General features: G+C 37.7%; 6 protein-coding genes across 10 annotated transcripts; 3 read left to right on the top strand and 3 right to left on the bottom strand.

Moving 5' to 3' along the window:
* Positions 1–7: 7 nt before the first annotated feature.
* LOC113682288 (DNA-directed RNA polymerase III subunit RPC7) lies at positions 8–3,684 on the top strand. Of its 3 annotated transcripts, XM_027199445.2 has the most exons (7): positions 8–140; positions 510–639; positions 836–898; positions 1,010–1,075; positions 1,433–1,497; positions 2,139–2,252; positions 2,662–3,684. In XM_027199445.2, exons 1-7 carry the CDS (start codon positions 18–20, stop codon positions 2,746–2,748), a joined length of 648 nt encoding a protein of 215 aa, XP_027055246.2. In that variant the 5' UTR covers positions 8–17; the 3' UTR covers positions 2,749–3,684. The 3 variants fall into 3 exon arrangements, with proteins under 3 accessions (XP_027055246.2, XP_089059199.1, XP_089059200.1); XM_089203073.1 differs by lacking the exon at positions 836–898; XM_089203074.1 differs by lacking the exon at positions 1,010–1,075.
* LOC113682292 (uncharacterized) lies at positions 2,372–8,270 on the bottom strand. 2 transcript variants are annotated; one of them, XM_027199449.2, is made up of 13 exons: positions 7,741–8,270; positions 7,092–7,209; positions 6,956–6,988; positions 6,812–6,838; positions 6,539–6,595; positions 6,301–6,408; positions 6,044–6,079; positions 5,754–5,866; positions 5,590–5,644; positions 5,064–5,244; positions 4,330–4,589; positions 3,887–3,993; positions 2,372–3,551 (listed from the first exon to the last, which is right to left on the bottom strand). In XM_027199449.2, the coding sequence occupies exons 1-13, from the start codon at positions 7,809–7,811 to the stop codon at positions 3,329–3,331; spliced, it is 1,389 nt and encodes a 462-aa protein (XP_027055250.2). In that variant the 5' UTR covers positions 7,812–8,270; the 3' UTR covers positions 2,372–3,328. The 2 variants fall into 2 exon arrangements, with proteins under 2 accessions (XP_027055250.2, XP_089059185.1); XM_089203059.1 differs by lacking the exon at positions 7,741–8,270 and adding an exon at positions 7,349–7,654.
* A 46-nt stretch (positions 8,271–8,316) lies between these two features.
* On the bottom strand, positions 8,317–11,069 carry LOC113682291 (transmembrane protein 35B). Of its 2 annotated transcripts, XM_089203076.1 has the most exons (3): positions 10,939–11,069; positions 10,178–10,305; positions 8,317–9,131 (listed from the first exon to the last, which is right to left on the bottom strand). In XM_089203076.1, the coding sequence occupies exons 2-3, from the start codon at positions 10,289–10,291 to the stop codon at positions 8,811–8,813; spliced, it is 435 nt and encodes a 144-aa protein (XP_089059202.1). In that variant the 5' UTR covers positions 10,292–10,305; positions 10,939–11,069; the 3' UTR covers positions 8,317–8,810. The 2 variants fall into 2 exon arrangements, with proteins under 2 accessions (XP_089059202.1, XP_027055249.2); XM_027199448.2 differs by lacking the exon at positions 10,939–11,069 and having other exon boundaries at positions 10,178–10,394.
* A 470-nt stretch (positions 11,070–11,539) lies between these two features.
* Positions 11,540–20,076, bottom strand: LOC113682303 (mitochondrial import inner membrane translocase subunit TIM44). The gene is made up of 16 exons (XM_027199464.2): positions 19,865–20,076; positions 19,603–19,746; positions 19,105–19,206; positions 15,548–15,637; positions 15,172–15,252; positions 14,957–15,016; positions 14,640–14,729; positions 14,333–14,402; positions 14,111–14,180; positions 13,789–13,874; positions 13,608–13,700; positions 13,185–13,309; positions 13,015–13,065; positions 12,743–12,832; positions 12,489–12,599; positions 11,540–12,297 (listed from the first exon to the last, which is right to left on the bottom strand). Exons 1-16 carry the CDS (start codon positions 19,910–19,912, stop codon positions 12,178–12,180), a joined length of 1,431 nt encoding a protein of 476 aa, XP_027055265.2. The 5' UTR covers positions 19,913–20,076; the 3' UTR covers positions 11,540–12,177.
* On the top strand, positions 20,011–21,781 carry LOC113682302 (uncharacterized). The gene has a single exon (XM_027199462.2). It carries the CDS (start codon positions 20,011–20,013, stop codon positions 21,568–21,570), a length of 1,560 nt encoding a protein of 519 aa, XP_027055263.2. The 3' UTR covers positions 21,571–21,781.
* A 677-nt stretch (positions 21,782–22,458) lies between these two features.
* On the top strand, positions 22,459–25,997 carry LOC113682314 (RNA-binding protein 8A). Its single transcript, XM_027199479.2, has 6 exons — positions 22,459–22,755; positions 22,844–22,903; positions 23,241–23,318; positions 23,805–23,941; positions 24,568–24,701; positions 25,405–25,997. The coding sequence occupies exons 1-6, from the start codon at positions 22,692–22,694 to the stop codon at positions 25,436–25,438; spliced, it is 507 nt and encodes a 168-aa protein (XP_027055280.1). The 5' UTR covers positions 22,459–22,691; the 3' UTR covers positions 25,439–25,997.

The following is a 25,997-nucleotide window of genomic DNA, read 5'->3' as shown; positions in this document are numbered from 1 at the left end:
TCCAAGCCTCTTCCAAGATGGCGGGCCGAGGTCGAGGAAGAGGCAGAGGACGAGGATTTTCCTTTGACGTAGGAGTGATTGGCTTTAAGCGTGGGGAAGCTTTACCTGCTACAATACAACAGCCTCCTCCACTTTACCCGGTTGGTGAATTTGTTGTGTCTTTCTTACATTGAAATTACACCGATAATTAATTCAATCATAACGGGGTTCGGGCTCTTGTATTGTTAAGGAATGGTTATCGAGGCCATTTGTGAGGTCTGCGTCAGACACACTCTCCACTCCCATTCACTTCCATCTCGCTGCCCCACACTTAGTCTGCAATATACTACACAGCGGCCTATTTCTCTTATTTCTACCATTTCCTTGACTTTGCTCTATTTTCCCGGCCGAACGCTGTGATGATGACGATGATGATGACAATGATGACGATGATGACGACGATGATGATGATGATGATGACGATGATGATGACAACGATACCTATATCACCTGATCTCTGAATATTTTAGCCTCAAGATGTCAAACCATTGCCATTAAGACAGACAGATGCCGATGAATACATGCTTGCATTGAAACAAGAATTAAGAGGGTGTATGCGTGAACTACCTTATTTCGTGAAGGCAGAAATTAAGTCCAAAGGTAAGAGGCAGTTTTTTCGAATTTCGCTCCTTTTTTATTCAGTAAAAATCATAAGCAGATTTGGAATAAAACACTCCATCAAATGAGCTCGGAAACATGATTGTCTCTTTGGCTGTTTAAAATTGTCCAATCTGAATTTCAGATCTTTTTTTACAAAAAATAATAGGTTTCTGGCGTTTTTCTTTTTCCACATCAGATATTGAGAGGTTTTCGGACAGATACAGAGAAAAGAAAAAGGAAGAATTAGAGTGGCAACCAGGTAAAGGCAATTTTCATAGGGTTTTTTATGTTTAATGGTGCATGCAAGTATACAAGAATATTTATTTTGGAAATACATGATCATCAACAAAATTTGTCTCTTTCATTCCAGACTGGAGATTATTTCCAAATGAGTTAAAAATAAGGGTGAAAAAACACAGGAATCCTAGCAATGCAAGTATGAATAATTTAAATCCTAATCAGAAACAGTCCTCTAATTAGCCATTCGCACTTGTGCCAGCCCTTTCCTCTCATTATTTTCTCTTCACTTCCAAGATCTGGGATTTAATTTTCTCAACTTGTGAACCAATCCTTTGTTGTTGGTCAAGAAAAAGACTTAAGTTGTACATCTAAACATCTTTAACTTTTGATGACACTGATTCTCAACACTTTTTCACTTCACTTTATATGATACTGACAAGCATTCAATTTATGTTATTTGGTAAGGTATTGTTAAATCCTAATACAAGAAAAAATATGACTGATTTAAAAGAAACATCTCTATGGGATTTTTTTTTTTTTACCTTTGTGGAAGGACCAAGAATTGGCAAACCAGTTAAAAAGAATAGTGTTGGTGTGGAGGCTTTGAAGCAGCTTGAGGTACCAAAAATTTAAAATATAAATTCTTCTGTGTGTTTGTTGACTTATTTGTATACCTGGTTCTTAGCATTTAGAATGAATGGAAACATTTAAGAGGATAAAGTGTTATCTAGACTCACGGTAAAAAATGGTTCCATTTTTAAAAATTATTATAGCGGAGATTGCAGAGCATAGCCCCATAATTATACAAAATAGTAGTAACCCATCAAGCTGAAAAAATTTGGATGTACGACCATACGACCATACAAGGTGCTACTTTTAACATGCGTGGTCAACTGTACCGTAGGCACGCCAACACCACAGCTTTGTTCAGTAGCCCAGTGGTCAGTGCACTGGGCTCTGAGTTGGATGATCCAGGTTCTAGTCCTGGCCAGGGCAAGGCGTTGTGCCCTTGAGACATGCAGGAAAAAAAAATGCAAGGTCCACTTTTAGGCTTGGCTAAATCTATATATTAATTAATTCAAAAAGTTACCTTCTGCTTTCATGGCAGGTGATTATTGTTATTGGGCAAATAGACTCACCATGCAGTACTTATGCCACATAAACATTGATTATTGGAAGGAAATTTCACCAATTTGTTAGGGGGGGGAAGGTAAAGTTATGATGATTTAATTGATTCTGCATCTACATTGCCTCTCCAGGAAATGGTCCAGAAAGAGGGTGATAATGATCAAGCTAATGATCAAGAGGAAGAAGGAACAGAAGGAGAAAGTGGCGAGGAAGAACTGGAATATGACGAAGAAGAACAGGAAGAGGTAAAAAAAATAATCAACACTTGAAGCATATTTGTTTTCTTTTATCTTCACCATAACAAAAAATCATTTTTGGATGGTATGGGTTTTCATGAAAAGATAGTGGTAGGAGGAGAAAAATGTTAAGGAACAGGTTTATTTCCACATCTGAATAAAACATAGCTTAGGCCATTGAAATTTAGGCTGATGGTTCTACTTACTAATAGAGGGTGTAGAATTATCTGATTTAAATGCTTAATGAACACACTTTGCCAAGCAATAGCTGATGCAAGCTTGAACAAAACTAAATATCTGCCTGAAGAGTTCACTTCTCAAAGAAGTGTAGTACACACCCCTTTAATAAAACATACTGAGCCATATCTCAAGTAGATACCACTGACTGGCTGGGTTTTACATTTTCTAAATCTTGCAGGAAAACGATTACTTGGTGTCACACTTTGATGATGACGAAGATGCCTTTATGGATGATGATGACATGGATGAAGGGCCAATCTACTGATGCTTAACATCATGAAGTGAAAGAAGAAAGCAATTGGGGACAGCTTGTTTAGCTGACCTGTCCAGCCAATTGAGATTGTAATAGATTAAAAAGAGGCCAGGAGGGAGAGGCATGCATCTTCACAAATGATTCGACAAAGGATTGAAAATGGGCTCAACTGGAAATCAAGTGAAGGAAAAGCACAGTTGGTATTGTGTTACTACTGCTCTTTCACATAGAAAAGTCTTCTATCCCTTTCTGAGGATTCATTTTTACATGGCTCAATGACTGCACAGTATCTTAATGATCAATCAGAAAATGATAGATGGCAATCTTTATAAAGAAGAAGGAAAGTCACGAATACCAAGTATACAATTTGCGTACAATGCACCAGAAGATTTTGGACTATGGCAAATAAAAGGTGGTTGAATGTATGAAAACCAATGATAAAGAACTGATGGAAATGTCTTTTAAAAAACAAATCATCTGATAAAAGGAAAGGAGAAGCATTGATCTTGCCTATGTTGTGGAAAAGTGATGACTGAACTCACTAATTTTTTCTTACACCTTTTGTCTTTGATGCTATTTGGCATTCAGAGTTCTACGGCGTGTTCAAGTTGATTGCCCTTGCATAACACAGCTGCTGGTCTGTAGGAGAGTACTGAATTGCTTTGTCAATTATATAGAGATTGTCAATCTCTACATTGGTTTTCAATCCATTATTTCCACTCCACCATGTTCCAATTTGAGTTTTTCCACTCACTCCATCATAGGAACTTCCCCTTTCCACAGAGTTGTCTTTTTTACCATCGACAAATATTTTTCTGAGGAGATTAACAAGATTGGTGTACCTAAAATTAATAGTTATTTCTCAGTTAAAACAAGTTCCTTTTCTTGTAGACTTGACAAGGACTTTCTGTTATAATAAACAAATATAAATAATTATCAATTGACCAATTTGGCTCTCGCTTGCTTTTAATGAAAAGAATTCCTGTAAAGAAAATTCTGCCATGAGGGCCTTGCCCACTGTACAAGCAGGGGCCAGAAAAGCTGCACAGCCCAGCATACTAAAAAAGAGGAAAGAGGAAAGGAAGGAAGAGAACAAGTAGTGGTCACGTGACAAAGTGTTTATAAAGTGAGCATAGAGCATCTATCTCACCGCATTCCATTAGCTTTAGTCCAAGTCCATGTGATGTGGTACCATCTTCCATATTCAAGTGTGTCAATTCCCTTAAGGTCATTTGTATAGAATCCATGCACTACTTTCTGGAGAGTGCAATCCATTAACAAAAGAAAAAAAAGACATTTTTTTTTCAATTGGGCAGATTTAAATCAAATTTAAGTCACATAGCTAATGTGAAACCTCCCTCTTGGTCATCATTTTACATAGAGAGGCTTTCTAATGGCAATTTTACAACAAACATTATTTATCTTGAGGGTTGATTCAAAGATATCTTCATGGTGAGCCTACTAGTTGTGGTTCTTTTTTATCCATGTATCTTTGCCCACTTGGCATGACATCAACATGAGAAAAAAACAATGGGATTTCACTCAAAAGCTACTTTGCTGTTGCAAAAGAGGTCTGTGGCTGTCAGATTATACCTGTTTTTGCAATCCGAGGTGAAAGCCCTTATTATATGCTGCTACTCCATCTCCAAGTACAAGAACCTCTTTGTTAATTCCTAGAATGCCATCATCATGAGACCTAAGTAAGGCCATAACAGACCATTCATCACCACTCCAGAAATCCACTGGGATGCCATGCAAATTGATGTATTCCAGGCCTTTGAGCCATACTGCTTGACCCATTACACTGGTGATATATTGAGTGATGTTTTGCCCTCCAGCATTACCTAGGTACTCTAAGATCAGAGATATAGATGTCTTTATCCTAAATGATGTGTTACAGTAATTCCATATTTATTTTAATTTAAATCTATTATCATTTTGCATTTTTTTGTATGTTGATTACTAAACCTTTCACATTGTCACTAATTTAGTATTCATATTCTTCACACTGATCTCTTTACATTTCTTATGGTTCTGTCAGGAGAAGTTGTTTGACAATCAGAAGCTGCTTAAATTGGTGATTCAAGGGTGATACTGTGAGAAGGAAGGAGAAGTTATAAGCCAGTCACTTTTAGGAAGTCAGTTATTTTAACAAAAGTAGAGAACATTTGCAATGTAACAGAACTTACATAGCATCTATTACACTTGCTAGCAAACACCTCTTTATGCCCTTCCTGGGTTCTAATCACTGAAGAGTCATGTAAGGTCTTCACAACTTACATCTTACTGCACAGAATTGAAGGATATGTTTTTACCATTAGATTTACCTGTAGTGATATTATTTAAGGTTGTGTTAGGACTGAGATTTACATCCAGATTTCCATTAAACTGTAACAGCAGGCCAAATGTTGAGCTTTTAAAAGCTTCATGGTTTATCTGTGGTACATTCAGCCCTTCACACACACCTCCTTGATATACCAGCTTCTGCCAGCCTAGTTTAGTGCAAACCTACAGCATGTTTGAGTGATTGTTGGTGAATTTTGCCAAATTATATTTTGTCCTTAAGAGGTCACTACACTTACTTCACTTTCAGAAATATTCTGTAATTAACCTTTTATGACTGATATATATTCCTAATTTTGATCATACAATCATGGATGCCGTTTAATTTTTTGGCCAAGACCAGAGAAGAGAAGTACCGGTACTGGTAATATTAAAAAAAAAACATTAAAAAAAAATTTGTGTTCTATTCACCTAAATCTCTTATGGTCTGCAACTATTTGACTGGACCCATCAATTTATAAATCAGATTATTTGTTATTTTGAGTTAATGAAAAAACATTCAGTAACTACCTGAAGAAATCCTGATATAAACCTAACTGAGCCATGATCACTTGCATTTTCACATCTGAAAAGGATACAGAGACAACAAACATCACATGGTTCCACCAGAGAATAATAAAGACTAATTATGTTGTTATGATATTTCATCCACACTTATCAGTAAAAGGACCTACCTCAAAGTGGTCTGATTTGAGGTGTTTAATAATGACCCTGGTGGGCCATGCTGTCCAGGTTCTCCTTTTGTTCCTTTTGTACCAGTAGCACCCTGAATCCCATCAGACCCATTCTATCCAAAAAGTGTATATACCAACAGTTTACTTCCAGATGATTTTTCATGTTCACACTACTTCAACACACCACTCTTATTAGTGTTTGCATTACATTTCCCTGCATGCAAGTTAGGAGAACTTTTAATTAAATAAAAAATTAAAATTGACAATTTTGCATGAAGTAAACCTTATACCTTCCCTGGTACTCCTTGAATGCCTGGTTCACCTTTCTGGGTAGAAAAATTTAAAATAATTAAAAAGAAAAAACCAGAAACTTAAAGTCATAAGGGGTGCATTGAATACAAGTAGATAGTGAATCACACTAATTCTGTTGAGACATTGATTGAATCTAACCCTAAATATTTTCTATATTCTTTTTTGTCAACAAACGGGTCAATATATTCAATTTACAATTTTTGTAAACTGAGGTGATATAAAATTGATCCATTACCTGCCCTTTGGTCCCATTTAGACCTGGATTTCCTGTCTTGCCTTTTATTCCCTCGTCTCCCTGTTCTCCTTTTTGTCCAGGAAGCCCAGTCATGTTTGCAGTTCCATTCTGATTTATAAAGACATGCAAACTTGTGAAGGGATCTGTTGTTATGCAATCCAAACTATTAACAGTTTCCAGTGTTAAAAATCAACCATACAATGTGATTGATGACATTGACAATAATGATGATGATTACCATAAATGTTGTTTGTCCTGGTGGCCCTGTTTCTCCTTTTTCTCCTTTACCACCTGCCTACAGTTGAGAAAATTATACCACAATGAATAATTTAAGTGACTACTATTAATATTAATTTACACAATGATGTAATGTTTTCCCACTTTTTAGACTTTCAAACGTTTTATGTAATTAACACTTATTTTGGAATAATGAGTGTCACTAACTAATCATTGAACATGAAGAAATTAATTTTAAAATCAAGTTATAGTTTTAATGAATTCTGTTACTCACAGGTCCTTGACCTCCTTGATCCCCTTTCTTAAAAGTTCAAACAGTTTTGAGTTAGTAATAATATTATACTGCTAATCTTATGTAATTTAAGTCGTTATTCATTATTAAAAAACACCAAATTTTGGAGTAAAATTGTCAAAATACCTCTCCTTTAGCAACAGAGACTCCAGACATATTCTACCAAAAGATGACAAAAAAAAATTATAAGTACTCAGATAGATTAGCTACTAAAGTAGGACGGCAAACATCTAAGGTTACCAAGAGAAAGATCATTACTTACCAGTGCATTTTTCCCAATGAAGACTTGTTTTCCCTGACCTGGTTCAAAAATGATATCACCTTCTTCACCAGCTTTTAAAACCAGGCTGCCATCTTTAGTAACTATTTTTGGAGGATTCCTAAGACAGTGAACGAAATGAAGAAAAGTCACATCTATTATAATAAACAAGATTGTGCCCTGGAGATTAAGTTATGTGGAAACAACAGTAATTTGTCTATATTTTTTTCCCACACTGTGCGGGCATATTTATTTCTTACTGGTATGAGGAGAGTTTTTTTTTTGTCCTTTTTCGCTTTAGCCTTCATCCACTCGACCACTTTCCTAATAGTACATTCCTCACTGTTCTGAATGACTACGAAAAGTTTCCGTTCACAGTTGTGTGGTTCCATTACTGAAAGAGCAAGCTACATGTAGTACGATAGGAAGTTATCATGTTAATAAATATGGAGTTTATGAACAACGCTATTCTGATCATGAACGCCCACTTCGTTTATTATGCGTCAAGGTAAACGAAGATTTGCATAATACTTAACCTACTTAAACCTGCAATTAGCTACAACAGTACACCTAGCACAAAGCAGACAAAGCTGTCTGTAGATCTCAAGAGCAGGCGTCATTCATATGTCATACAAGTGAAATCTTAACTTACCTTTCGTTGTTTTCTGCCAAACAACAGATTCCCATGTAAACAAATACGACAGGGAAAAGTTTATTAGCCATAATCGCGACCGATTTTAGCTCGATTTGTAACAGACAGCTGCAATCCAGGGGCGTTCTTACGGTATTTCGTTTTCACAGCAGGAAACACGAAATTTGACCTGTCCCCACTGGCACAGATTGACAGGTCAAAAAGGATTAAAGGATATCCTCCGAGACATCTCCGCTTCCAAAATAAACAAGTCAGGATTTTTTGAGCTGCCAAATGAACTGTACGATGGTTTACTTTGGCACAATTAGAGAATTATATTCGGGTGGATAGATAACAGACATTCTCGCGCGCAATTCGCGTGCAAAGAAGCCCCAAATTGATGCGGGAACGAAATTGCGTGACTTCGGCTGCCAAGGATAGGAATTCGCAAATAAATAAAAATATTTTCGTCATGCCGCAAGATTACGGTATGAAAATTACTGCAGCTGAGATTTGAGTGCGCTTATATCCGTAGGGCCTTGTATTTGACTGAGGAAGGAGGAGGGGAGAGCGCCACATAAAATAAGAAAAAACTCGTAAACTAAAGTTATGTTCTTTATTGCAATATGAAAAAAAAATCCAAAACCAGCAACTACGCTGAACTTGTCACTGCTGGTCTCACTCTTAGTTCTAATTCACAAGGATATAAAATGCTCTCCAACTAGCAAGACTGAAACTTTTTGAATGTGTGTTGCATGTGAACTGAAGCAAAATGGATAAATCTTCAAAGGATTCTACATACCATAGTAATCAGTTTAGTTTGTTCTCTCTTGGTAAAAAAATTTCACTTTTCTTCCGCAGAAAATCACAGGAGCTTAAAGGATGTAGTAATTTAGTCATTACATACAAAGTTGCATTCATGCAAAAAGTGGTTTGAATACCAGGTACTGATCAGGAAATGATCCCTCACTCCTATGCAAAAAAATTAATTTTTACAGGTTTTGGACAGATAGACAGATGTATCCTAAAGCATTTGATCTCCTCTAGCAATATGATTAGGCCATGATAAGGACACATTCAACATTTGTGAATCACTCTCTCTTTTTCTGCTTTGGTGGAGCCTCTGCCAGCAGTGTTATGAAATTGATTACAAGCAGGATTGAGGAAACTGCTCCAGGTACAAAAACAACAGCAGGTTTTCCCAGCCAATAGAGTCCCTGCATTATCATTGCCATGATGATTAAAAGAATTACTATGCCTAAAAACTTTAAAGGCCTTGGTGCAGAATACAGAACAAGAGCACAGATTACTTCCAGGTAGCCAATAACCAGACAATACATGTCTGAGTTTACATCATGATGAAACCACACCTTCAAAGGATTTACCTTTGCCAGGTCAGCAAAATCACGTTTCTGGTGAGTTGAAAGAAAACACTGTCATAAATACCATGTTCTCCAAAGAAACATAACAACTAACCCATTAGAGGCATTCCAGAAGATTAATGACCCTACCCCCCAATTTGATATCTCTTTGAGCCACCTGAATTGGGGTTAATGAGGTGATTTGGTCTGACCAACTGAGTTCATAACGTAACTTAGCCGCTGTTGAGAGTTTCAAACCTGCCATTTTGAGCATTAGCCCTTCATCAGAGCAAATGAAGTTATTTCATTTAAAGTTACCTGAATTGGGCTGCAAAGGGTTTATACATGACAAAAGGTTTAATGTTAGAGCTAGGGACATGTGACATGTGATTTTACAGGATTACAAGATAAGGTGCAATCAGAAGTTTTCCTTTTAAAATGAGTGGCGCATGAAAAACTGTGTGAATGTCAGCTGTAAATTCAAGCGTGAAACAGGATCAAGACCCCCCCTCCTGCTGTTTGCTAATCCTGATCGCTGATTTTTTTAAACATTTGACATGAAAACCCTGCATGATTAAGAGAACCAGTTATGTGTAATCAAGAAAAAGAGGGGTGAACAACAAAGCGTGTACATTAAACACAAGCTGAAGAAGTAATACGCTTTGTATTTTGCAAGGGCTAAGTTTGATTAATGTAAACAAACGAAAAGCGATATCAGAAATCAGTTATTCACTGCTAAATATCAACTTGTACTCTTGTGTAAGTTTTGGAAAAAACAGACTTCCACGATAGCAAAACTGCTCCTGAAGAGCTGGTATAGTGCTTATCAAAACCAAAACAACTCAAGGGGATTGTCTGAGATTCGCGTGATCGCTGTTCGGGTCGTGGAATAACAATTTTAATGAAAGCAGAGAGGGCTACTCAACATCAACAAGACGGTAAAGACGAGGTTAAGAGGTAAATTAATACATAGCAATATAACAAGAAGACATTAAAGCATAAGGTGTGAGTTTTAACTAAACTATATTCCCTGTAAACGCAAGATAACTTAAATTTTAACAATCAGCACCTGAAACTTAAGGATCGAGCCTGCTTACCATTTGGTGGTGGACTTTAGGAGAAAGTTTGTCTGTGATTTTCGCGATGCCTGCGAGGCAGAAAGCAATCACAAGAAGCCCCGTGACAGTTTTCTTAATAATTTGACTGACCATGTCTTCGCACGATGGGGAATATATATAACGGCGTAATATGCGACTAACACAGTCTATATACTGTAAGATTTTACGCCACTAACCCAGTCGGTGATTAAATTATAATAAATTAAAATATAATTAATTTATATTACTGGCGTAAAATGTTACATATATATATATATCACCGACTGGAAGAAATTACGCCGTTAGTTACTGGCGTAAAATCTTCCATATAAAACTACCGACTGAAAGAAATTACGGCGTAATTTCTTGCAGTCGGTTGTGTTTATGTGGAAGATTTTACGCCAGTAACTAATGGCGTAATTTCTTGCAGTCGGTTGTTTTATATGTAGGATTTTACGCCAGTAACTAACGGCGTAATTTCTTCCAGTCGGTTGTTTTATATGGAAGATTTTACGCCAGTAACTAACGGCGTAATTTCGTCCAGTCGGTGATATATATATATATATATATATATATATATATATATATATATATATATATATATATATATATATATGTAACATTTTATGCCAGTAATATAATTTAATTATATTTTAATTTATTATAATTTAATCACCAACTGGGTTAGTGGCGTAAAATCTTACAGTATATAGACTGTGTTAGTCACATATTACGCCGTTATCTAACTACCGCGCACGATGTTATACCAAGACCAAAGTGCAAATACTGAAAGACTAAGCTGTGACCAGGGAAGAACCGTCACGTGACGTCAGCTCGCGCACAAATAGAGGCTCGTCGGAAAGAGGTTTGAAAAGTTTCTTGCCAAGTTCACTGTTCTTTTCAACTTGCAACACAGGAGTAAGAACAAGCAAGAGTGTAATGTAAATTAAGTTGTAACTTCCAAATTGAGATCCAGCTCTCCCACGGTTCCCTCACCCAGATGAGGCCCATAGTACTTTTTTCACTCGATACGGTGGATAGCTCGTTGCGTGACATTTTGGGGGAAAAAAGGTAAATTCAGACGAATCTGGTGCTACACGTTCAAGATTAAACATTTAAAATCGATCGCACTATAGGTAAATACAAATTAAAGAGCTGAAAATGTTTTCCCTTCTCCCTCCCCTCCCCTCCCATTCTCATCCCCTCACCTCATCATCCTTACCCTGATTCAAATTCTTACACTGTTCTTAAAATAATCAAATTGGCTCATCTAGGAGGTCTAGGTACCTTCAAGAAAACATTTTATCATTATATTTGGTTCACAAAATTCACAACACAACTTCAAATACATTGTGCCTCAGATGATGGTAAACAAGACAAACAATGTTTATTTCAGTGGCATTCATATCTGCTTTCATAAATTAACTCTACCCAAATTGGTCACAAATCCTACTAGTAGTATCATTAATCTAGATATTACAATGTTTGTGAACATAAGAATGCATTCAACATCATCAGGCATAATGTATGCCAAACTAGAAGCACCAAAGTATAATAATTAACTCCTCATAAAAACTGTCCAACTGTGCATTATATTTACAAATCAACAATTTGATAGACAACCAAACTGAAGCTTACCACAGGTACTGTATTCTTGCTGATTAAAATAATTGATTCCTGTTACTTAAATTTGTTTTTCCAGTCTTGAAGAGCAGGTGAAATTGAGCCTTAAAGAATCTCTGCTCACTAAAAATTGGTTGAGCAACATAGAAGACCACTACTAGATGGAAGATCATTATCACAACAGTGTCCATGCAAAATAACATGAGATACATGGTGATGCAATATGTTAGCAAATATTTTTAATAAAATCATGTAATAAAGACACACAGCAACAGGCAAATAAGAGGACAAAGTTGTCAATGGTTTTTGTTTTTCAATATTTTGTACAGTTGAATTAAAAGAAAATGGAAGTTCCCCATTCTTCAATTTTGGGCTTGTCAAAGATAAGAGCTGCTGTTCTGAATTCCAAACTCTAACACCCTCCACGCAGATCTGTGATCCAATATGCTCTGATCACGACACAGTGCCCACACATAGCTTACATTTTCAATGTTATCCTACAAAAAGAGAAACAACAACCAATAATTTATACCCTACACCAAATAAAACCTTATGAATATTTCCACTCCTCACTTTCAACTTTTACTTACTAGATCCATCAACAGATACCCCTTGAGAGACTTCGATGCACAGCTTGTGCTTGTAATGCCACTATAGACAATGAAACTGTTTAAGAAAGATTTCTTACCTCACCACCTTCAATAATATTGCCAACAGCATCTTTAAGGATCATTATTTGCTGAACCATAAAGGTGAGAACTAAGACTGGTCCTTGCTCCATGACTTTGGCCATTGCCACCTAAGAATGTAATGTAGAGATACGATTATCAGGGCTTTGCTTCTTGGTAAAATACTCATCTTCATCAATCTCTCAACCACAGACATATTAACAACTAAACATGTCACTAGAGTAACAAAATTGACACACACTTCAGCACTTACATCAACATCTCTGACATCAAGGATTTTTGCTTCCAATTTCTGTCCCAGTTGTTTAGTTTGCTCAATCTGTGCAGCTAAGACATTGTACGCCTGGACAAAAAACAAAATTTTCTTAGGTTTTAGACTTCTTTGAGACACCTAACAGTATACAAAGGGCGTTTTAATTGCTGCAAGTATGATTGCTCAGAATTCAGAACAAAGGCTTGGTTTTACAGTGTCATAAAATTATCACCTACTACAGTTTTTATCCGAGGAGTTGATAAATAACTTACCGGTTCATGGCACCAGTCTTTTAATATTTCCAGGTCACCTTTTAAGAAAGCCTTGGAAACAAAAGAGATAAAATAATATTTTTAATAATTGCATGTAAAAATATGACATGAAACCATGTTTATAAGCAAGTAACACATTTTCTCACTACAAAAGCCATCTGATCAATTACCTCAAGAACTGATGGAATGATTTCAAATTCACACTCTTTTAGGAAGCTGTCTTTGTTAAACTGTGGATCAATTCTTGTTATTTCAGCCATTGTTTTTGCAGTATCCGACTGGGAAAATACATCACCTGAAAAATTAGGAAATTATTGAGAACTTATTAAAAACATGAAAACTTTACTATTTAAAGTTGCTATTAATACAATTTATCTTTGTTATTATCCACATGAAAACTATTCAAAAGCAATCAATACCATCATGATCCTTATCCTAGTCATAACCACCAATACTTCTTTAAAATTTTTTGTTACTAATTCTGGTGCAACATCATTTGAACAGAAGGAGAGAGAAAGTATTCACTGGCTAACAAGCCTTCTTTACTATGCACTTTTCCTTTGTGGACAAGTGTGTTAGTACTGTTTACTTACTAAAAATGTCTTGCAGCTTATCTGTCACAACTCTTGATGCTCTCACAGCCACATTGTCACTTTCATCATATTTTGTTTTAAGATTAAAAAGCCCTGATGAGAGACCAATAATATAATCACATTATATTTGACAGCTTAAAAATCTCAACACTACATCATGAGGAGGTATGAAGGATCTTACCTGTCACAACAGGATTGTTGTCTTTAAATTCTTTCCACTGCTGGTACCATTTTGAATCCTTGTGAAGCACCACTCCCGTTGCATCCCTGCAAGGTATGACAATTGTTATTAGTAATTACCATTATTAATAACAATAATCATCTGTTTTTTATGGACGCCGCTGCAAAAGAAACACACCAACTTTCACAACAGCTTGTTCCTTAGTTTGATCATCTCTGTAAATTGTTGTATGGAAATTAAATGGAAGTTTCATGTAAAAAACCAAATAATATTTGATCAAATTGTGTTTTGAACAGCTGCCTATGAATACATAGATACCTACTCATTTGCTTCAATTCTCCTCTCTCTCTTCATGACACCTTCTTCCTGTTCAGTACGCCGTCTTAGTTTCTCTTAATAATCCATGAAAAAATACATATAAATGTTAGTCATATGAATATTATCCCAAAAAGAAAGAAAAAAGGTGTATGTACACAGCACAGTCTGCCAAGCTTCATCAGCTTGACCAGTGCACTGATTACAATGATAGCATAGTTTCTCAAACCTGGTGTTCTATATGGCTTTGATTTTTCAAGTTCTTCATCAAGAACCTCATGCTTGAAAGTTTTAAAACCCTGCAAAAAGGTGGGAAAGATTTGAAAGAGGCAAATACTGAAATAACAGCAAGTTAAAGATAAATTTTAAGTTCATCTAAATTTCCAAACAAGGTTATCCCTGAAGTAATATTCTGAGGTTTTTAAGCCATCTCACCAAAAAGAGTCACAAATTACAGAAAGTGGTTCAGTACTTTATATTATGAGAAGTAAATCCCTCTGAAGACAATAAAACTGCTACCTATGCAGTTTACTCACAGTGGACACAGCCTTAAATGCTTCTGTTTTTCCAAGGATTTCACTCTGCTCTTGGACCTTTGAAGCAGCTTCCTTAGCAGATTTTGCAAACTAAAAAACAAGAACCATATATTACAATCATATACAAGATTCATGCTCCAATCATGTCTGGTTTGGTACCTGCTTATTCAAATGGTCAGTGAATCTGTCAGTTGGTCAGTCTGCCTAACAATCCCTCAAAATGTTGCTCACTAATAAGCAAGCCTCTGACTGATGATCAATCATTTCTAGTATTTCCAGTTATTGTGGTTGTTGTTTTTCCTTTTTACTCCACATACCTCTTCAGTGACCTCAATTCCTTTTTTAAATGCTTCACTTGATGTTGCTTCATCGTATGCCTGACGAAACCAATTTTAACACTTAGGTCATTTTTATATACACATTATTAAATAACTTATCAAATGATGAGACATTTCTCTCGGTAACAACACATATCAAGTTGAAGCAACGAATCAAACCCTGCCAATAAATACACACTGGTGTACAAACAAACCTTTGAGACTTTTGTTGAAAATGCTCCTGAAAAGCTCTTCACAACTGCTGAAGTTTTCATTGATGCCGATGACACATTATCCTAGGAATGACAAATGCCACACATTCTTGTCATCACATTCAACTTTTTATAGATTGCATAATTTAATATAGTTAAAAGGTTGAACCTTTGAGTAACAGTTACTTTTATCACATAAACAATGACTTCTTAGCTGGTAGATGGATAGTCAGTCAGAGCATCATGAACAGTGCTCTTAAGGACTACCCTTATTCAGATTACCTCACTTACAATGGAGCTGTAAATTACATTTAGGTTACTTCAAGTGGTGCAGTTTGTGGCATACTCCTCTGTTTAAAAAGTACACCTCAAGACTCACCTTAATCTTATTGACAAGCTTGACTCTCCCTGACAATGTCTCTGTCTGCTCATATTTTTTTGTTTCTGCTTGAAATTTTCTAATATTTTCCTACACGATGAAAAAAAACTCAATCTTTCATTTTCGTCTTAAGTACCCCCGGTAATATTCACTGTATACAAATTTACACATTTGACACACTGAAAACAAACTCAAACTTTGAAATGATTCTTACTATATGAACATATCGGCTTTGCGTAATTTGGCTGCCTCTATTAATAGCGTCTCTTTGTGTCCTGAATTAAAACACCGACTCCAAGACCTGGGCATTCTACGCTTTCGGAATACCTTCACTCAAAAACACATGCCGATTCCTGTGATTTCAAGACCCTGTCAATCCAGGAATAATTACAACTCAAGATCAAGAAATTTAAATAATTGTGTCTCCATCTTTACTGGTGATTATGTTAATTCTCGTAGCTGTCCTTTTGTTCCGCGAACAATAGGAGAGGACGCACGATCGATTCCGGTCAGGATCACACCTCGCAGCGCAGTGCGTGGACCCAGTAAACCAGTAAATCGTCAACGAGCAGTGAAAGTAATCAATTTAACTAGGATTACTTCTCAAAAACGCCCCAATTACAGCTTCCCAAGTTTCTACATGGCAAATGCTCGATCGGTCAGGGACAAACTGGACGAGTTGACTGCTCAGCTTTTAACGTTTCACATGGATATTGCAATTATTACGGAGACTTGGCTGCATGACTACATCGATAATAACATCCTTACCATTCCAGGTTACAACATCGCGAGACGTGACCGCCACAACCGAATAGGGGGTGGCGTGTGCGCGTTCGTGTCTTCAGAGATACCTTTCAAGCGTAGATCTGACTTGGAGTCTCCAGAACACGAGTGTTTGTGGCTATGGTTACGCCCTCATCGTCTACCACGCCCACTATCTGGTATTATATGTGGGGTGGTGTATTTTCCTGTGGCCTCTGCGCAAGTGCAGCGAGATCGCACAATGTACATCATAGAAACACTAGACTCTGTAAAGACTTCTTATCCAGACTGTGGTGTAGTGTTATTAGGCGATTTTAACACCCAGGACATCACAGACATGTTAGCCAATCATAACCTAAAACAAGTAGTTATCAGACCCACTCGGGGCAACAGCATACTAGACCTTATTTTAACGGATTTTAGTGAATACTACAGCGAACCAATTGTCAGCGCGCAATTAGGGTCTTCGGACCATGGCTCTGTTCACTGGAATCCGCTTTCAATGAACCAACTAAACCCGCTGTGCGTTGAAAAGAAAAGGATCCCGATGCGTCGCTTTCCTCAGTCGGCAATAAGCGCTTTTGGGAGGTGGGCGTGTTCACACCGTTGGTTCAGTGATTTAGAAGTAGACGGTGACTCACCATCAGTTGACTCTCTCACTGACTCATTTACTAAGGATCTTTCATCAGCCAGCGATATCTACTTTCCGTCCAAATACGTGAAGATTCATCCAATGGACAAGCCTTGGATGTCACCTGAGATTAAGGCTCTCATATTAGAGCGCCAACGCGCCTATCTAAATGGCCCGGAGGAGAAATGGCGTCGCCTTAGAAATAAGGTCAGAGAGGTTATCACCCGCCGGAAATGCGAGTTCTATAAAAACAAAGTTAATAACCTCAAGAGCACTGACCCGAGGAAATGGTGGAGTATGGTGAATAAGCTTGCAGGGAAGGCTAGCAGCCCTAACGAACTCAGTTATACTGACGAGGAAGGCAGAATTATCTCTGGCGCGACTCTCGCATCACGCCTTAATGAGTTTTTTGTATCTGTAATATCTGACATTAAGCCACTTGATACAAGTGCACTGCCCTGCTACCTACCATCCCCTCAACCGCCGTGATCGAGACACAAAGGGTCTACAAAAAGCTACTTGCCATCAGCGCCTTTAAGGCCCCTGGGCCTGATGGGATTCCGACTCGTATTTGGAAAGAATATGCTGCTGAGCTCGCTGAGCCGATCACGCGAATATTCAACACCTCTATTGCATCAGGCTCCTTTCCTACTGCATGGAAAGACTCTAATGTCACACCGGTACCCAAGGTTACGCCCATAACCGGTAGGGAAGATTTAAGACCTATCTCCCTAACAGCAATCGTCTCTAAAGTCCTGGAGGATTTCGTAGTTGAATGGCTAATTGAGGATGTTGTGAACCTCATCGATTTCAGCCAATTCGGCTGCCTCAAAGGGACTTCAACCATCTATTGCCTGTTGGATATGATGCACAACTGGTTGTCCTCTATTGACAAACCAGGTATGTTCTTAAGGGCCTGCTTCCTGGATTTTAGTAAGGCCTTTGACCATATTGACCACACTATCTTAGTCAGTAAACTCATCCACCTTGGGGTCCGTGGTTTTATTATCCGTTGGATTTGCAGTTTTCTTTATGGCCGTCGCCAAGCTGTTAAGATTAAGAACATTGTATCCCCTTGGTTGCCCGTGCACGCTGGAGTCCCGCAGGGCACTAAGCTTGGCCCCATCCTGTTCCTCCTGATGATTAACGATCTCGCGATTGAAACTCCATTACTATCGAGCCACTGGAAATATGTAGATGACCTAACAATATCCGAGGTCATCCCATCAGGCGGTACATCATCCCTTCAGAAAGATCTTGACGCCATTGCACAGTGGTCGTCGCGCAATAATATGAACCTCAACCCAAAGAAGTGCAAGGAACTTGTGATTTGTTCGCTTAAAACACGGCCAGATCTTGGCCCTTTGTGCGTCAATGGACGTCCCTTAGAACGGGTCTCCTCACACAAGGTCCTTGGAGTCACTATCAGCGACACTCTTGGGTGGAATGAGCACGTGCGTGAGATTGTCTCCAAAGCCTCAAAACGTCTTTACATCTTAAGAGTGCTCAAGCGGTCCGGAATTCCACCCGAAGACCTTATTAACATATTTTATGCCTTGGTACGATCGGTCCTCGAATACGCCTGCGTCACTTGGTCTACTAGCCTACCAATTTACCTCAAGGACATGATCGAAAGAGTTCAGAAAAGAGCTCTGCGTATATTATTTCCGGCGCTGAGCTACAAAGACGCCGTTGTGGCTGCAAACTCCACTCGCTTAAATGTGAGAAGAGACGAACTCTGCAAGAAAGTTTGGGACGGTATCTGTGTGCCTGGGTCACGGCTGTACCACCTTATTCCACCAAAGCGCGCCGATTGCCACGTTTATGAGTTGCGCAACAAAAACCATGTATCACTCTTTAAATGCCGGACCGAAAGATTTAAAAAATCTTTCTTTCCAACAATGGCGTCTAACGCCCAGTCCTTGTAGTCAAGCAAACCTAAGCGTTTTTTCATTGGTATATAACTACTGACTCTTGTAATTCCCAGTCCCTTTAGACTCTTAATTTTGAAGTCAAATGTAAGATTTTTGTATTTTTTAAATATTTGAAGTATGCTTGTAAATTCACATGTATTTCACCACTTGGGTGCTATTTTTGAATACTTTTAATAAACCTTCATCAACTATATTTGATAACTTTGACTGAACACATTCTTTGAACAAACCTGCATTTCTTTGTTTCTCTCAAAGCCTTCCTTGATATTTTCTATAAACCTTCCAATTAACCCAGGTTGTTGGTCTGGTCTTCTGTAAGCATACCATCTGATCTGTGATGTAAAGGCATCAACACCATCATCACCTCTTTCACTCCAAGGAACAATCTTTTAGCACATTCACCAAACAGTCTTAATGCATTGTCTCGATAGAAATTAAAAATTCTCATTGACTGTCAACTGGTTAGGGAGATTAGTCCTCATATCATGTGTGTGAAATTGTCATGTCACACCAGATGTCTTGAAAAAAAACCATGAAGATTTATACAATTTACATACAACTTCAAAATCAGTCGTTCAAGGCAGCGAGTAATTAATTTATCGTGAAATACCTGATGATCATAGTTATATAATCGTCTAATCTACTAGCTAGCAACATTACACTTCCAAAGGACTGTGGCGCTAACTTAATGCGCTACAACACACAAATACTACACTGAAAAACAGTACCTGTTGAGAGTTGCATTCTCCTTGTCGAAGTCTACTTGGAAGAATGGAAGAACTCACAAGATATTGATTTGCACGTGTATCTAACAGACCAACACGCGCAAAGTTACGACAACTTTGACAGACGTACCTTCCGAGTAACATTTGCTGTAGCAAAACAAGAATCAAAAGCAGAATTTTTAGCTTATCTTCCGCTAGGGTGATGAAGCTTGTTGAGGAAAGGAGACAATCTAAGGAAATAAAACTTAAGTATTTCATCACTAACCTGCGCCATCTTTAAATTTCGTGACAACTCGAGGAAACATCGAAGCATGCGCGAATGCTCAAGTGCAACCTAATGCGGGCTCATGTGCCGAAGGATTTGAGCTCGTGGCGTTATAAAAATTGCTGCTTGATCAAAAATCCCTTAAAATGAAGATCGCTGTTGAAGGTTGCTGTCATGGTGAATTGGACAAGATTTACGAAACCATTGCACACCTGGAAAAGAAGGAAGACATCAAAGTTGACCTGCTGTTGTGCTGTGGAGATTTTCAAGCTGTTCGTAATGAAGATGATCTTTCTTGCATGGCAGTCCCTCCAAAGTATCGGCATATGCAAACATTTTACAAGTACTATTCCGGAGAGAAGAAGGCCCCTGTACTTACAATCTTCATAGGAGGGAATCATGAGGCTGCCAATCATTTGTGGGAACTACCTTATGGAGGGTGGGTAGCCCCAAATATCTACTATCTGGGGTATGCTGGAGTGGTCAACTTCGGTGGTATGAGAATTGGTGGTCTGTCAGGCATCTACAAAAGTCATGATTACTACAAAGGACATTTTGAGAGGCCACCATACAACAATTCCACTGTTCGCAGTGCATATCACATTAGAAGTTTTGATGTCTTCATGTTGAAACTTATTTCACAGCCAATTGATATTTTCATGTCACATGACTGGCCTCAAGGAGTTTATCACCATGGAAACCTTCAAGAATTATACAGGTTTAAAGACTTTCTTAAACCGGAGATTGAGAGCAACACATTGGGAAGTCCTCCAGCAGCAGAGTTACTGACTTCACTGAAGCCAACATACTGGTTTTCAGCACACCTGCACACAAAGTTTCCAGCCTTAGTACCACATGAATCCCAAGAAGGATTCAAATTCACCAAGTTTCTTGCCCTTGATAAATGCCTTCCAAGACGAGAGTTTCTGCAGGTGATTGATGTTGGTCCTTCGCAAGCATCCCTAGAGCTGACTTATGATCCTGAATGGCTTGCAATAACAAAGCTTACAAGTTCCCTTAACAATTCAACACCAAGGACAACATTTATACCAAATGCAGAACAAATATCACAGTACATACCTGATGGTCAGATGGTTGATGAAGTTGTTAAAACATTTGGAAGCCCACCAAAGATTACAGACAATTTTGAGATAACTACCACTCCATACAATCCAGATAAACCAAAAAAGGTTTACATGGCTCAAATACTGGCTGTTATGAACCCTCAAACTGAGACTTTTTGTGCCAAACTTGGAATCAACAATCCCTGCTGTTCTGAAAAGTCTGTTACTCCTTGCCCCAATCCTGAAGAAATAGAGCTAAGTGATGGAGATGAAAATAACTCCACCTTTCTTGGCAATCCTGACGAAATTATTGTTGATGATGATGAAGTTGATGTGACTGAAGCAGAACCCAACATTGATTCATCTGTTGTCAGTATTGTTCCAACTCCTGATGTGAACAAACTGAATCAAAACAGGTCTCTTTTGGAACTTCCAAAGCCTGTTAATATTTTTACTAAAAGTGAAGAGCACTACGCATTGTGTGAAGATGACTCTCCTCACACTGAGGGTAGACATTGTGAGCATGAGGAGGTAACTCATGATAGTTCATGTTTAGAACCTCAAAAAAAGGTTTTGAAAATTATGAGGAGAAATCAGACACTCTACGCTTCAAATGACAATGATGAAGACAGCGATGCTTGATTCTGAAGCAGGGACATTGTCACTATTGTTATTTAATGGACTAATTTTTAAACCATTATCATTAAAACTGCACTTATCCTTCTCCTAGCTGCTTGCAAACTATAACCTTTATGAACTTGTTATTTACGGTAATACAATAACTACTAAAACAAAATAAAAGATGTACTACAGTAGATCATTCTGAAGAAAAATAGGAATTTCTGTCAAAATATCTTGTGAGTTGTAACTTTATTTGAAAAGTGTCATGCAAAAACGCAACAACAGTAATGTTTATAACTTTTATCACAATGCTGCAAAAGGACCTGTACTAAGTCAGGAGACATGGCTTGAAACCTCTCTTACTCATCCTGCTCTCCAGCTTCCTTTACTTATAAACCCTATGTCCCATCTTTTTTCACCAGATACAAAGGCCAACTAAAGTCTAATCAAGGTTCACAATTCAGTATTTTACAGATGCCAACCTGTGGAGATATAAAATCCAGAGATTTTTCCTTTATGCTACCACAGCATCAGCTCAGCACCACCCCTCCCCCCAACTAAAAAAATTGATCTGGCCCCAATAAAATGGATCTCCCTTCCCAAATTACAGAGATGGCTATGTTTGAGTGTCTGTCGAGATGTGGTTGCATGAAAATGCTGTTGGAAATGGCAAGACTAGTTTGAAAAACCAATATTGGTTTGATTTGGGTAAATCTGGGGATACAATGTTAGTCTACAGTGGAGCAAAATCTTTAAAAGCTTGTTCATCCCTTTCACACAGGAGATTTGGTGAACCATATGGGAGACCGAGAGATTCGCTCTGTATCCGGGAGACTCCCACATAATGGTATTTCCTTCCCACTTCACACCCCCATGAATGTTGTATCTCTTCTCTTCCCATTCCCTTAAGCTTTCGTGCCAGTGCCCTTCCAGTTCCACTGGTCTCAAAAAAGATGTAAATGAGAAAAAGGCTCTTCATAATCTCGTCACACAGTAAAAAAACCTAAATATAACAGAAATCGTCTAATTTCTAACAGGGAAGTCTGTTTCATTGGTGGGCCCGCGTTACCCCAAACTGACTAGCGTGCGTTATGATCCGCTGAGCATGCGTTTGTTAACTTGAGACCACGCTTGAAAGCAAAATGGCGGATGTTCTTGATGTGGATGTGGAAGACAAAGGTGGTTTTTCAGAGGACGAAGGCGATGGTAAGAGCTTTTATGACATCAGCTAGAAATAATATTAAGATTATGCGAGTTTCAAACTAATTTTGTTGTGATTTGTGCTGCTTTGCAGACGGAATTCAGAGATTGAAGTCTACTGTCACAAAGCGTAAAGGAAGAGGATTCAAAGCGAGTACGTAAAGCAAAACTTTTCGATCAGTAACGTTAAGCTTTGAGCCGTGGTGAATGTCAAGTAAATCAAATAACACTTCGTAGTATTTGAGAGGTTCGATTCTGGTGCGCGATAAGCTCACTGGGACTCAGTTAAGGCGTCAAAATGTACAGTCACTATGTCTAAGGATCGATCGAAGACCTAATCAACTGAAAGAAAACTTCCTTTTGAGGGGGAGAGAAACTGCTATTTGGCACATTGAACCGAGATATTTTGTCCTTTACAACTCACTGCTAACACAGCCTTACTGGATTAAGGTCCATGCATTGCTGACTTATCTTGTGGTCAAATATTCCAGGTGATTCATCCTCACGTGCCCAAGAACAGTATGAATCCATGGAAACTGATGAGGCTAGTGGAACAGGCCCAGCACGATGTATGTTTTTTCTTTTTTTTTTTAACCATATCTGATTAGTTAAATGAATTTCTAAAAGAAACTTGACTCAGCAACTGTCAACCTACCACTCCAAGTATGCATAAGAATGCTCAAAACTATGGGAACAAAATAATAAACTTATCAAATTATAAAGTTGCTTACAGAATGGGGTTTTCAATCATTTCCAACTGCACTCTTTGCCCTGAATGAGCAATATTAATCACATTGGAGCACTTAAAAGTTTGTGATTAGTTTGCAGAGACTTCACAGACATATGAATAGAGACATATAAAGTTTTTGATTCAGCAAACAACAAATATATCTTTTTGCTATGTTCAGTCCTGGCCCATGTTCAGCATAATTTAGAATGTTGCATATATTTTTACTTAAAATTTCTTTATCTTGGAACCTTCAACGAATATATCTAATTAAGCAAACTATGAAAAAGAAAATTAAAGGATTCTACAAGTTTGCTGTTTATTTCAGCTGTCGAAGGTTGGATTCTGTTTGTTACCAATGTTCATGAAGAAGCTCAAGAAGATGACATTCATGACTTATTCTCTGAATATGGAGAAATAAAAAATCTTCATGCCAATTTGGATAGAAGAACTGGCTTTCTGAAGGTAAATCAAAGAGTGTTGTGGAGTACAAACAGTTAGTGCAATTAATCCTTTACTCTCTGATATCAATATGCATATTATAATGTCCATACTGTTTCATTTGAATTAAATTACCACTGCTTTTGCTAAGCCCCAATGTCTTGTTCAAAGAGCTGGAAACTTTCATGGGAGAATTTGGACAAATGTTGGCATGTTGATAGGGTGACAAATTATGTGCAGTGCCTTTTTGAAATCGATTTCCTTGGTTGTTTGGCTCCCCATCCTTGCCAAGCCATTAAATTACCATTTGCATTATGCATTTCCTCAGATACTGACAAGGAGAATTTCTATGAAAATCAAGAGCTTTTTTAGGTGGTGATCATTACCTATATTCTTGTGACCTATTGTGTGATTTGGGTGAAATTGGAAGGAGAAATAAGATGTTAGTCATTCTTAAAGGTCAAAAGGTTAAAACAAAAGTAGATTATTATACTCCACATACTACTCAAATATTTTATGTGAAGAAATTTGGGTGCGAGGCTTGAAACCCCTTTTCCTTTTTTACTCTGAGATGTTAGATTCTCTAAGGATATACTTCTTTGGTAAGTTGAGTATGTCACTAACAGATGAGCTTGTTCACTGTACTGTAGGGTTATGCACTGGTGGAATATGAGACATTCAAAGAAGCCGAAGCGGCAATGGAAGCCTTGAATGGGTCAGACCTTCTGGAGCAAAAAATATCTGTGGATTGGGCATTTGTGAGAGGGCCAAGAAAATCTGCAGGGTAGATGAGTACTTTAGATTTCTATGACTGTCTGTGTCTATTTCAGAGTATGAACTATTGTTAAGCTAACATGATTGGCTAAGTGCTTTTGAGCTGAACAAAAATACTCTAATTTTTCATTGTCATGTTTCTTCTATTGCACCTGCTCTCTAAGAAGGGTTTCTCATTTAGAACAAGCACATCATAGAACTGTTTTGTGAATCAAGTTGAGATCACTGTTCATGTATTCCCCAGCTAATGTCACCATTTAAGTATTAAATCCTGCATTGTATCTATTGCAATTAGTGCAAACAGTTTGTCTAGCATGCAATCAAAACCTGCAAATGGAAGACTTTTTTAAGGCTTTGAACTGTTTTTCCAAAATGTATTCTGTTTCAACTCATTGAACAGTGTTTTTTTGACACAAGTTGTTACCCTTCCCCACCCCCAAATTTAGTCTGCCCTGTTTATCAGTGAGCCTAAAACCTTTTACAAGGTTTTATAGACCTTTTTTGTTTTGTCAGGTATGATTATTATTCTCTGAGGTGCTTGCAGAAGTACTCATAGCCAAGGAAGGCTAATTTATATGCATATGAGTCAATTGCAATCAGCGCTAGGATTGATGAAATACATTGCAAAATTCAGAATATATAACGAGATTTTAAGGGATATATCAAAGTGTCTCTCAAGCTTACTTACTCCCGATGTATTGTTCTTTTTGTAGATCTGGGAGAAGGAGAGACACAAGAAGATACTAGACCATTGTTTAATTTTCACCTAAAGTACTGATTAGTTTGACTTTATCCTCATCTGTTTTGTAACAAATGTATCAACTGTACACATGTGATTCTCACGTTACTACTGAGTAGGGATATTGATTTAGAGTTGCACATCTTGATGCTTAAAATATCATCACTAAGGTACATGAACAAGGACTGAAGCTTTTTGATATCATGAAACATTATTAACTCTGTCTCACTGTGACCAAAATATAAGTTTATCCTTTAGTTATGCCTTCAACTTTGATTCTGAAGCTAGACTATGGCAGTCACAAGCTAAGGTGGATAAAGAAAGTGCAGTAGAGCGCATGAAAAACAAAAGAGTCTTATGGAAACTTGTTATTCACACCCAACTGTATTTTAGCTCTGATTGCTTGTTATAAAATTGTTAAGTATCATACTGCAGTTAATTACTCTACGCATTTTATTATCTTCTGTCGTAAATCTTGTCACATAAAATATATGCTGGTTACGTAGAGATTGTAAATTACTTGGAGAATTCACTGCTTTTAGTTTTCAATCAATTTCTTGGAGTTAA

Source organism: Pocillopora damicornis, chromosome 4, assembly GCF_964200805.1.
Source record: "Pocillopora damicornis chromosome 4, jaPocDami1.2, whole genome shotgun sequence".
In the NCBI taxonomy this organism is placed as follows: Eukaryota; Metazoa; Cnidaria; class Anthozoa; order Scleractinia; family Pocilloporidae; genus Pocillopora; species Pocillopora damicornis.
The sequence above is the reverse complement of the archived record's forward strand: the minus strand, read 5'-3'. Positions and strand labels throughout refer to the sequence as shown.